Genomic DNA, 13,262 nt, shown 5'->3' with positions numbered 1-13,262 from the left:
CAGACCGCAGCTATCTTCTATGGGCTGCGCGGATGATCTAGTGATCACCAGGGCAGCCTCACCGCACCTCCCACCCCTGCACTCACTTGCTTGCTGCCAAGACGTGTAATAGCGCCGGCAGCTAGCGGGGAACGACTAGCAAGTGAGCGCTGACAGCGCTCCTTTTATCCTCTCCATCGTCCTGTGTGATAGGGGCTTTAGAAACAAAAGATAATGATCCTATATGACTGTATACATTAATCCTACATGCCCCACAGAAAATATATAGATATCAGAATAAGGTTAGAAACCAAAAATGTTATTCCTGTTAAAGCTGATACTATGTGAAAAAGTAAAAGTCTATAATAGTTTAGTTCTTTCCCTCATCTGCCTTTTATCTCTGTGGGCCCAGCTGCCAGAGGAATTAATGAACCAGTGTGGGTTTCAGCTGCTCTGTATCGGAGATCGGACTCTGTCACCAATTACTACCATGTTGTAAACAGTCATTTGAACTCCCTCGCTGAGCTGTCTCTCAGAGGTTCAGAGCGATCTAAGTCTTTAGGACAGCAAAGATGGTTTCTCTGTAAAATCTACTTTGTCACAGCATAGTACGGGCACAGCATACCACATGTGCTAAACAGACAGTCTAGCTATATAGCTATGGTGTTCTATCCAGGGATGTAGTGTACGAGGGCTTGTTAAGCCCTATGTACATCAAAAGAACTCTATGTAAGCACTGATAAATTGATTTGAAGTGTTATTTGTCATTTTCCAAACAATCAATGTCAATAGGGTACATCGAACCACCAAGTTGCATCTGTCCTTCACTATCAAGATCAAGCAAATATCGGGAGAAGGAAGTGTAATAAAATATAACCTTTATTGTTTCCAATTTAAAATAAATATGACACACAGTGTTATGTACAGTAGTGATATATACAAGTATTATGGTCTCCAATCCGTCTGCAAATATCGGTGCCTGCTAGTCAACGGTTCAAACCACAGTAGGTATCCACTTATCCAGATACATCAAAGGTCAACCACTAACATCAGACACAGGCAGTAATGTCGTCTCGCAGGTTGGAGACCTAAGCACCGGATTAGCACCCCGGCATCCCGCAGTGGCAGAATGTCGGGAGCGTTAGTCGCGGCCCGCTATATAGCAGGGACGCCGACTCGGGCACGTGTGACGTCATCACGGCCTCAAGAGCGCACTAGACGCGTGGGGGGAGTGGACAGCGTCTAGTGCGCTCTTGAGGCCGTGATGACATCACACGTGCCCGAGTCCGCGGCCCCGACTAACGCTCCCGACATTCTGCCACTGCGGGATGCCGGGATGCGATTCCCAAAGGGGAGGACCATATAGTAAGTATCTTCCCATTGTGGGTATCTTGCTTGTGTAATATGATGTCTAGCTAGCTAATGCAAAGAATGCTCTATTTGTAGGTAGGCACTGACACGGCTCTCTACACTCACCTATTAGCCAATTGACCTAGCGGGTGGAGTAAGTATGTTCCAACAATATTCATATAGGCACTTATACTACTCTCCTCATCCTCCTTTACAGTGTCCGGTACCAGCCACTGCTATACACTAGGCACTTTTACCTGCTGGTCTATGCTGTTCCCTGGGATAGTGAGTATAACAGCCACTGTTGGTCCCCGCTGGAAGCACCATCCCGTTATCATGTGTTTTTGTTGTTATTCACACATGTCTAAATTGTTTTGAATACGTACCATGTACTTGTGACCGCTTGGCCCCTGATGATAAGACGGACATTGGTCTTTGAAACGCGTTGGGCGTGGTAATTGGTACTTTGTTGGTAGTTCTTGACCAGTGTTTGACGTACCTGATTTCCCTGATTTCCCATTCTTTCATTTGGTGACACTAGCCTAACAGTGGGTATTAGATGGTAGTTGGTCTAATCCGGTGCTTAGGTCTCCCCCAACCTGCGAGACGACATTACTGCTTGTGTCTGATGTTAGTGGTTGACCTTTGATGTATCTGGATAAGTGGATACCTACTGTGTTTTTTTGAACTGTTGACTAGCAGGCACCGATATTTGCAGACAGATTGGAGACCATAATACTTGTATATATCACTACTGTACATAACACTGTGTGTCATATTTATTTTAAATTGGAAACAATAAAGGTTATATTTTATTGCACTTCCTTCTCTCGATTTTTGCTTTATTTGTCATTTTAAAAGATTTTTTTTAAAAGCCTTTAAGGTTTTGTTAGATTAACCCTTTGGAGTGTTGACAAGGTGACTTTAGTGGTCTTACTGCTGTTATTAAGCCCCTTTAAAGTGTCACTGTCATAACTTTCGATATCTAAATCAACAGTAGATGTGATCTGTTATCTCTATGATCGCTTAGATGATTTGGGAAACAGTGGACTTCCTGTTTTCTGACTGTTTCCTGTTTTTGAGGGGGAAAAAAATGAGAAAACAGGAAGCGCTGTGTTTTCTATGTTCACAAAAAAAAAAAGAATGTAAATTGCAAACTTGCTTTATATCACATGTACTGTTGATTTAGATTTTGAAAGTTATAACAACAGTGACACTTGAAAGTTCCCTCCATGGTGCATAGCTATTTCTTATTTCTATGGGTGGGCAAGAGCTGGGCTGTTTTCCAGTAGTTCACACACATGGCCTCCTTTTCATTACTGCAGAGCACCTATACCTCTCTGCTATGCCATGACTCAGTACTGGAGAAAGTGCACTGTACACTGTGCTGAGTTGATGACTTGCACACTATAGTACTGTGTGAGGAGAAGGAGTAATGATGCACTGGCTCTGCAAGGTGCTATGTAAGCAGAAATAAAAGAAAAGCAGCACCGCATAGAAGGGGTTACACTGAGCACATAAATGCTGCACTGACAAGGTGAAAGGAAGGGAGATTACACTGCGGAAGTGTGGAAATACAGCAGTATTTACACTGGTATTTACAACTGAGCTTAATGGGAGGTGAGAGATCAGACAGAAGCCTTTAAAGAGTACTCCAGGCAAAGGTAAAAAAAAACAAAAAACAAAACAGTGAGTGGTGGAAACATAATGATGAAGTTATACTTACCTGTCCAGGTGCCCCCTGCATCCGCAGCACCACCGCTCACTGTCACTGTCTCAATTCTCCTTCCTGAATCTCTGTTTCCTGTGTTATCAGAAGGTTTCCCACCTCAGTCACTGACTGGCTGAGCGGACATTTCTGAGCAGGGCTGGGACATCACAGGACCAGGAGATAGAGGAGACCGGCAGGTTTTTATGTAAATTAAAGTGTTGGTATAGAAATGGTCCTGAAATGCTAGATGAAGTGCCTATTTGACGTCTTGTACAGCTCCCTTATAATTTTTATTTTCTTCTGCTTTTATTTTACTTTTAATTTTTAATGGTCTTTTTCATTTAGAAATTATTTAAATCCATTTCTGCACCTGTCAGCTCTGGGAAGTCTTTGACAGGTATGTTGTGGGCATTGCATGCAAATGGGATGTTGAATGTGAATGCTGTGTTTTCCAGCCCAAGTGTGTGTCTGTCTATGCATAGACATATAATAAGAATTTGCCTGAGGCTTTGTTCACACTTCCATCAGAGGTTCTGTCTGAAGCCTCCATCTGTAGTCTCTGCAGTTTTGACAAAAAGCATAGTACTGCATGTAGCACTATTCTTTTCATCAAGATGGTAAAAAACACACCAGTGATTCCCCCAGACTCCTCACTAGGGATCCGTCTATAAGCCCTTTTTCACACTTCCATATTTTCTGTCCGTAATTGCGCATCCACAATTAGGGATAAACTACGGTCCCATAGATTTCTATGATCCTATTCACCCGTCCATAATTTTACATATCCATGATTTGTCCATAAACCATACGGACTTGCCCTAGTGCGGGCTGTGATTACGGAACTTCCTACATTTGCGAGTCTGCAAAAAAATACGGACAATGTGGTCACATTACGGGTGCATTTTTGTGGATCACAGGCTAAAAATTGCAGACATAATATACAGTCCGCAAAAAAAGTACCATGTGAATGTAATCTGTTTGTTGCCAAAAGACAATAAGTATTTGGTATATTAAATATACTAAACTATTATATAAGTGATCAGCAGTTTACAGTGTAAAGGGGTTTTCCAGGCAAAATGTAACCATGATGTATCCGGCACCAACGCTGATCATTGATGCAAATACGTAGTGAACAGAGTTTGTTACCTTTCGTTGTGTAGTGGTGGCGATGTGTAACTGCAAACTGCAGCACAGCTCCTATTAACTTAAACAGGAGCTGAGCTGCAGTTACAGGTCTCCATCACTGCTTATTGAACAAAGACGAATTCTATTCACTGTGTATTCCAGCACCAAACAGCTAATCGGCACAGGTTCCAGGTGTCGGCACCCCGCCGATCAGTTAGTGATGATCTATCTTACTATAAAGAAACATGTATTTTCGTTGATGGACAATGCTTTAGTTGCTTCTGGTTAATCCGACTCCCGCAAGCTTCTGATTTTCCCTGGTTGACATAAAATCCAACCGAGGAACAGTTGTAGTTAGATAAAATCATTTTGTCTTAAGCTCTGCTTCTCTGGGTTCAGTGTCCTTTCACTAAGCAGATCTGCTTGAATAATTGCAGAAAATTTCATGTGGAAGATGGTTGTTGTAGTGACCATAGTCCCAAAGAGTGTGAATAGAACAGCAACATGTGTGCTCAACAGAACCCCTATCCTTGTGATCTGTGGGGTCCTAGCAGTCAGACCCCTGCCAGCACATACAAGATAAATAAAAACACCCTCCTAAAATAAGACACCCCAACTATCCTAACAACTGGCCTAAAGTAAGGCATCCTCCCCCCAAATAAGGCACCCCCTACTCTAAACTAGGGCATCCCCCTGAAAGTAAGGCCGTCCGTTGCGACTCACCACGACCCAGGACTCCACTAATCCCTTTGTGGACCTTCACAGCCGGTGCCGCAGACATACAGATCCATGGCCCCCATGTCCTTCCCACGTCCTGAAGCAAGCTGCCGCATGCCCCACTGCTGATGTGCTCCTGATTTCAGGGAGGTCTGGGTAGGACGTCTTATTTCTGTCCCACCTGCCAGAGGACTTTGCGTCAATGTGACTGTGGAGGTCCCAATCATTTTAACGGACCGCCGGAGGTCTCTCGCCTTCCTCCGTGCGGTCCGATTGGCGCTCTGCTGGTTAAGTCTGCCACAGGCAGGCTTAATCAGCAGAGCGCCTATTACACTGATCAATGGCATAGCAATGATCAGTGTGCATAATCTAACAATTGTATGTAAAAGTCCCCCAAGGGGACTTAAAATGTGTAAGAAAAAAAAAGTTAAAATGTCTTCATAAAAGCCCCAAAGCCCCTCCCCCAATAAAAGTTTAAATCACCCCCCTTTCCCATTATATAAATAAAACATATAAAAAATAAATAAAGAAACATATAATATACCTTAGCATGCGTAATTGTCCGATCTATTAAAATATAACAATCGTCATCACGAACGGCGTACGCGAAAAGAGGGAAAAAAGTGCCAGGATTTTTTTTTTTTTGTTACATTATATATGAAAAAATATTAATAAAAAGTGATCAAAGTGTCTGATCTTCACAAATATGTATTAATAAAAACTAGAGATCATGGCGGAAAAAAATTACACCCTTATACAGCCCCGTAGGTGAAAAAATAAAACAGTTATAACCGTCACAATAGGCCCATTTTATTAATAATTAATTGCAAAAAAAAAAGTATTTCATTAAAAAATATATAACATTAGAGAATCTGTGTAACCTGCATATGGTTATGTTCGGACTGACCTATAGAATACTGGTATCATGTCACTTTTACCATATAGTGCATTACGTAGACACAGGAACCCCCCAAAAGTTACCATATTGCATTCTTTTTTACGATTCCACCAATTTATATCTTCATAAATATTAACTTTGGGATTCCATTATACATATTATGGTAGAATGAAAGATGCCATTACAAAGTACAACTATTCCTGTAACAAACAACAAGCCCCCACATGGCCTTGTAGATAGTGATGAAAGTGCTAGAGGTCTTAGAAGGGGAGAAGAAAAAAGAAAACCACAAAAATGAAAATTTGTGCGGTCCACTGGGTCATTTTGGGCTTGGTCCTCAAGGGGTTAAAGGGGTATTCCCACAAAATTATTTTTTCATTAATACGTTGCCCATTCATAGCTTTCTATCTTTCCAATATAAAGTCATTATGGATTCTGCACAGTTTTGCTGTTATCTAGATGCCCTCACCCCCACCAAACACATAGAATCATCAACTCTCAGTCCACTCCGTCACCACTCCCTGCTCCTGGCCCGCACCCTCCGAGACTGCATCACGTGTCCTGCTTCTCTTCAATGGGCCGGGTTAGCGCTTCTAACCAAGCCAAACTGAAGTGAAGGAGGACGGCGGTGGCTGCTGTTAGAAAGGGAGACAGTGATCAGTGCAGCTGTCACTGTCTCCCTCTCTAACAGCAGCCACCCCAGTCACCGGTACCGTGTCCCCAGGCCCAGAGCTCACCCCCTGACTGTGACCCCTCACTCTTGTGGCACCCCCCGTCACCTGCGGCTCACTCGCACCGCTCACCCACAGCACCCCCCATCTCCATCTACACCATCTCGCCACCCGCGGCTCACCCCCCCCCCCCCCGTCACCTGCGGCGGGGCTCAATCGCGGCACCCGCTGTCACCTACGGCTGACTGTCCCCCCATCCCCCGTGGCTGGGCTCAATCGCACGCTGCAGCGTTTACCGGCGGCAACCCCCCCCCCACCCACTCACCCACTCAATCGCGGCACCTCCCATCACCCGCACCACTCGCCCACGGCACCCTGCCCCCCCCTCCCCCTGTCACTTGCCCCCACCACCCGCGGCTGTGCCCGATCACTGCACCCGCTGTCACCCACGGCTCACTTACTCGCGGCACCCGCTGTCACCCACGGCTCACGGCTGGCCCGCATCACCCCGGAGGCGCTTACCGGCGGCCACGTCAGCCCCACAATTCAATCGCGGCACCCCTTCCTCCCTCCACCCCGTCACTTGCTGTCAGCCCGCCCGCGGTGCTTGCCAGCGGCACCGCGAGTCGCTTTCCCCCCATCACCCGCGGCTGTGTTCAATCAAGGCACCCTGCCCCCCCCCGTCACTTGATGTCAGCCGTGGCTCAGTCGCCCGCAGTGCATACCGGCGGCACCGCGGCTGACTGTCCCCCCATCACCCGTGGCTGGGCACCCACGACGCTGGCCCGCATCAGCCCGGCGCCCCCCCCCCCCTTGTCACCCGTGGCTCACTGTCCCCCTGTCACCCGCGGCTCTATCACTCAATGACCGCAGCCCCATCACCCCCACGACTCAAACGCGTCAGCCCACCCGCAGCGCTTACCAGCGGCACCGCGGCTCACTGTCCCCCCATCATCCACGGCTTACCAGCGGCACTATTCCCACCACTGAAACCCCCCTCCCCCCCAACACCCCGGCAGCTCACCCGTGCATGGCGTTCATTTCAGCTCTGCTACACCATCTCACCATCTCAGCTCTGCTACACCATCTCACCATCTCAGCTCTGCTACACCATCTCCGCCATCTCAGCTCTGCCACACCATCTCACCATCTCAGCTCTGCTACACCATCTCCACCATCTCAGCTCTGCTACACCATCTCAACTCTGCTACACCATCTCCGCCATCTCAGCTCTGCTACACCATCTCACCATCTCAGCTCTGCTACACCATCTCACCATCTCAGTTCTGCTACACCATCTCCGCCATCTCAGCTCTGCTAAACAATCTCACCTCTTCTACACCATCTTCGCCATCTCAGCTCTGCTACACCATCTCCACCATCTCAGCTCTGCTACACCATCTCCGCCATCTCAGCTCTGCCACACCATCTCACCATCTCAGCTCTGCTACACCATCTCCACCATCTCAGCTCTGCTACACCATCTCAACTCTGCTACACCATCTCCGCCATCTCAGCTCTGCTACACCATCTCACCATCTCAGCTCTGCTACACCATCTCACCATCTCAGTTCTGCTACACCATCTCCGCCATCTCAGCTCTGCTAAACAATCTCACCTCTTCTACACCATCTTCGCCATCTCAGCTCTGCTACACCATCTCCACCATCTCAGCTCTGCTACACCATCTCCGCCATCTCAGTTCTGCTACTTAACCATCATCAGACATAAGCATTGCATGATGGGAAATGTAGTTTCCTATCTTGATAATAGACCATCTTTTAGAAAAACTTGTAACTCAGGAACGGCAGCAGCTAGAACGATGGGAGATGGCTCAAAATACTCAGGGGGACTTGGTGAGTAAGACCAGCTAGGTTTGGGGGCATTACATTTTTTGCTTTTGGGGGGAATACCCCTTTAAGGAAAGCCAAATCACATATGTGTCGGTTAATGAAGAGTCAGCTTTTTTCTTAGGAGGGTAAAGCAAGCTTTCCTAATCTTGGACATAGAGCCTATCCTTATTAGACTACATAGTTTATTTTTTTACTGATTTGATCAGTTTTTCAGCATTATTTTTTAAACAGGAAATTGTCTACAGAAATGGTAATGTCAGCTTCTGCGCTACCAATCTTCCTCTGTGATAGATCCGGATCTGTACTGAAAGATAAGGAAGAGCCTTGTTCTAACCTGTGATGCTTAGAAGCAGGCTTTTTGTGTCTTGAAGAGGAGCTCATCATCTGAGACCCCAGCCTGGAAAATTTTATTTTTCTCTTGATATTTCATAGCAGAATCCTCTGGAGGGTATGAACCTGCACATATATCAGAGAGATAGTTTTCAGGTAAAGGTTGGATACATTTGATGCACAGCCTGTGCTTGGGTTGCATCTTTTATTTCCCCCAGATGGAAACATACTGATATGTATGGTATAAGCAGAGATAAGCAGGGAAATCTACAGGGAAACAGCCTGGCAGGGGTTACTCATAAGAACTGCAAACTCTTTGTTTAGTTTTCCTTTATTAACCTCTACTGGATTAGTTACATACTTGCAGCAAAAAGAACACAGCTTACACTCTTGAGGTCTCCCCCGGAATATAGGTGTAGTGCCGGTAACCGCATGTGTACCATACCAACTCTAATATTCCTACCACCCTCCTGTGCCGCCTGTCTCCTCTCCATTACCTTTATTTGAATACTCTGCTTAAGGACAAGTTCCCGTGTCTACAAGTTTTTACTAAAACCAACAGTGGTTCAATAACAAAGAACAGGGTGCATACTTTCAATTAGAATTTTTTTCTCTATCGGTTCCGCTTCTGACTTTGGTAAAAATACCAACCAAAGTAAGGATATAATATCGACCAAACTGCTGAGTGTGGACCCAGCCCAAGGCATCTGCTGCTAATGTGCTAGTGCTATCTCAGAGTTCTTGTGGCGTCCATGCTTTGAGGAGTCACAGCTGTTTTTCGTTTTTGGCACTAGAGGTACCTGGACAGTATTAATATTAAGGAGGGTGGTCGTAGTGTTATTACAGAGTGGTCTGTGTATGTTTACGCACTGTATTACATCAAAACAATATATATTTAAAGGAGAAGTCCGGCCAGACCGTTTTTTTAAGCAAGTTCTGGGGAGAGGGAGAATAAAAGAAATAACATGCTCTTACCTCCCTTGCTCCAGCGATGAGGGCTGCATACTGCCTGAGCAGTGACCCTGGTTGTGACGTGTGAGGTCCGCACAGCCAGTCAATGGCTGAGGCAGCACCCCACTACGGCCGCTGACTGGCTGTGCAGACCTGGCATGTCATGACCCGAGTCCCCGCTCAGACCAGGAAGCGTCTGGGTACTGGAGCAGTGGTATGCAGCCACCAGCGCTGGAGCAGGGGAGGTAAGAGCATGTTATTTCTTCTGACCCTCCCTCCCCAGCTCTTGCTAAAAAAAAAAAAAAAATGGGTCTGGCTGGACTTCTCTAATGTTAAGACTGATCAGTGGTACATGGAGATTTGTGCATGTGTATGTATATAATGGATATATTTTTTTCTGTGTAAACCTATGATTTGTAGATTTGTCCCATACCAGGGACTTTCATCTAAAGCAATATCATTTTTTTTCTCCCTAGATGAACAAGTTGTGATGGGAAATAAGCTCCTTGTTTATATTAGGTAGGTTATTTATATCAGTATTTTCCAGTTGAATGTGTTTTAGTTTCTCATAAGCCATGAAAATGAGATTCTCTGAAACCAATATATATATATATATATATATATATATATATATATATATAATATATATATATAATATATATATATATATATATATATATATATATATATATGTAATATATATATATATATATATATATATATATATATATATATATATACATATATATACATTTCATTTTATTTTGTCTCCACAAAGATGTCATTACAATGCGGCACTCGCTCATTACACAATGTGCATTGTGCCATGAAACAGCTGTTGTCCTGAATGAATACCTTAAAGGGGTTGTCCGGCGAAAATATTTTTCTTTCAAATAAACTGGTTTCAGAAAATTATATAGATTTGTAATTTACTTCAATTTAAAAATCTCCAGTCTTCTAGTACTTATCAGCTGCTGTATGCCCTGCTGGAGGGGGGGTCTTTTCAGTCTGACACAGTGCTCTCTGCTGCCACCTATGTGACAAACAGGAACTGTCCAGAGCAAGAGAGGTTTTCTATGGAGATTTGCTGATGCTCTGGACAGATCCTGTCATGGACAGAGGTGGCAGCAGAGAGCACTGTGTCAGACTGAAAAGAAAACACCACTTCCTACAGAACATAGAGCAGCTAATAAGTAATGGAAGACTGGAGATTTTTAAATAGAAGTAAAATACAAATCTATGTAACTTTCTGAAACCAGTTGATTTGAAAGAAAAAGATTTTTGCTGGAGTACCCTCTTTTAACATCATGGCGTTTTAATAAAGCCGTTCAGAACATCTTCATGTGGTGTCTTCTGTGTTGTACATCCACCTTTGTAGAATATAAATTTTCTTATACACTGTAACCAAGATTTCAGAATCATTTTTGTCTAAGAATACAACCAATTAAATTCCATTTTTGTCTTTTATTTTATTTTTTTATTTACTTGGCTTTAAGCCTTTAACCCTTTTTGTTAGAATTTTTTGTTTTAGTTTTTACATACTTCCTAACTGTCTTGACAGTTCTAGTTTGGCTGGAAGAGCATATCCTTTGGGAGACATCCCTGAAGACCTTGTCCCACAGGTGAAGAACCAGGTCAGTGCTCTCCTATTTACATGCTTTGTACCTGATGAGAGAGAAGTTTACAGTGGTTAGATTTTCATACCAACTTTGTTTTTCTTTTGCCTTTAAGACAAGTTATTATTGCCATAAATTTGGATGTTGTATTGAAGAAATTCTGTAGTTTACTGATATACATTCTGAATTGGAAGAAAACACTTTAGCCCATCTATTTGCACTGCATGCGCAATAATCATCTATAGCTGCCTATATACTGTGGTACTGTATAACCAGTAGGCAGGGCCGGCGTTAGGGGGGGCAAAGAGGGCAATTGCCCAGGGCCCCCATCCCCAAGGGGCCCCCTGCAGCTTCAGGGTCAGCCTGTCCTCATAAACCTCGCTCCAGCTTGCTGCTGGATGAGGATCACGCTGCCCTGTGACACCTCCCCCCTCCCCTTCATTACCTCAGCTCCGGCAGCTGTCACATGTCGGGACGGCAGGGAGGAAAGATGTGTGTGCAGATGCTGTGCAGCTCCCTGACAACTTCCTGTCTCCTGTATCAGGCTGATTTGTCACCCCCCCTGCACCCTGCTCCTTCATGAAGTATGAGTATAGTGATGTATAAAGTGTGCGTGTGTTTGTGTGTATGTATTGTGAACATTGTGTTATGTATGTGTGCTTATTGTGTGCACTGTGTGTTATACACATGTGTGGCATGTGTCTATATATGTGTGTGGCTGTATATATATGTGTATATAATATAGTGTGTTCTATTTTTTTTTATTCTGTGTATTGAAAGGAACCTATGACCCCTAGCTAGCCCCTGCACCTATACATACAGTGTAATAGGGCTGGTAGCACTGTTGGCAAAAATATATGTCAGCTGCACAAATCCCCTAAACATTAAAGGGAACGTGTCACCCCCCCGTGAGGAGGACTTGTGTAATAGTCATAGCGAGTACTTATATATGTGCAAACAGTGCTACCAGGCCTATTACACTGTATGTATAGCTGCAGGGGCTAGCTGGTGGTGATTGGTTCCCTTTAAGGGTGCGTTCACACGTACAGGATCTGCAGCAGATCCAGAGTAGGTTTGATGACCCAGATTTGATTTTCTTTGAATATGCGACTTCAAATCTGCGCCATTAAATCTGCTGCAGATCAGCTGCGGATCCTGTACGTGTGAATGCGCCCTAAAGAGATTATGCTGCTGCACATGTGACGCCAAGCAGGTACTGTGCACATCTCTATTAAGGGTAGCTTCACACACACCGTCTCGCAGTGGATTTTCTGCAGCAGATCCACAGCAGATTTGATCTAAAATAACTGAAAAAGGCATCAAATCTGCTGCAGATTCTGTATGTATGAACGCACCCTTAGGCCAGGATCACACATTGAGCTGGTCAGTGAAGTTTTTCCTGGTCGATACTGCAGTACTAGCTGGAAAAACTTCAATTCTAGTGAATTGGAATGCTGGAGCTGCACTCTCCATTGTGTGATCTGTCAGGCTTGTGCGGCTGTTATTCAGTGAATAGCGGCCACACAAAACTGACATGTCAGTTTTTCATGCAACCGCTAGGGATCCCAGCCGGATTGTATGCTATTTGTATGTATATGTGTACTGTGTGTATGTATATATGTACTTTGTGTATGTATATATGTACTATGTGTATACACTCCAGCCAGGATTCCCTCTGACTGCAGTACAACGTAAGTTTTCTACTATTTACGGCCATTGTTGCAAATTGGCAACAACAGACATAATTAATACAAAACTTACATTGTGTGAACATGGCCTAAAGCAGTATTGTTTGGTCCTCATGCATAGAAAGATTTTGTGTATGTGTAGGGGTCTTGTGCTCTTGATCTTTTAAAACCTCAGCAACGGCCCGGCCACCTTCTGCTTCAACTTTGTTCATTCTTCAGCGCGTACAGAGCAGGAGCGTGCGCCTCCCATAGACTCCCATTATGAGCGGGAGGCTAACGGCATTCCGTGGCGGACAATTCCGTCGTGGAATTCCGCTACCTTTCCTCAGTGGGAACGGGGCCTGATGGGGCACTTGGCATCTGCCTCATTTTG

The 13,262-nt window shown here is 44.6% G+C and overlaps 1 protein-coding gene and 1 long non-coding RNA gene across 3 annotated transcripts in view; one reads left to right on the top strand and one right to left on the bottom strand.

Annotated features, from left to right (window-relative positions):
- The window catches only part of VPS8 (VPS8 subunit of CORVET complex), a 129,650-nt gene that overhangs the window by 45,063 nt on the left and 71,325 nt on the right, over positions 1–13,262 (top strand). For both annotated transcript variants that reach the window (XM_069983279.1, XM_069983281.1), the window contains exons 24-26: positions 3,386–3,437; positions 10,062–10,104; positions 11,147–11,219. In XM_069983279.1, the coding sequence (XP_069839380.1) occupies positions 3,386–3,437; positions 10,062–10,104; positions 11,147–11,219 (168 nt within the window). The remainder of the gene's footprint in view (positions 1–3,385; positions 3,438–10,061; positions 10,105–11,146; positions 11,220–13,262) is intronic.
- Positions 11,097–13,262, bottom strand: part of LOC138800969 (uncharacterized) — a 101,587-nt gene continuing 99,421 nt past the window's right edge. The window contains exon 4 of the long non-coding RNA XR_011364545.1: positions 11,097–11,250. This is a non-coding gene — a long non-coding RNA (uncharacterized lncRNA). The remainder of the gene's footprint in view (positions 11,251–13,262) is intronic.

The sequence above is a fragment of the Dendropsophus ebraccatus genome, chromosome 9, assembly GCF_027789765.1.
Source record: "Dendropsophus ebraccatus isolate aDenEbr1 chromosome 9, aDenEbr1.pat, whole genome shotgun sequence".
In the NCBI taxonomy this organism is placed as follows: domain Eukaryota; kingdom Metazoa; phylum Chordata; class Amphibia; order Anura; family Hylidae; genus Dendropsophus; species Dendropsophus ebraccatus.
The sequence above is the reverse complement of the archived record's forward strand: the minus strand, read 5'-3'. Positions and strand labels throughout refer to the sequence as shown.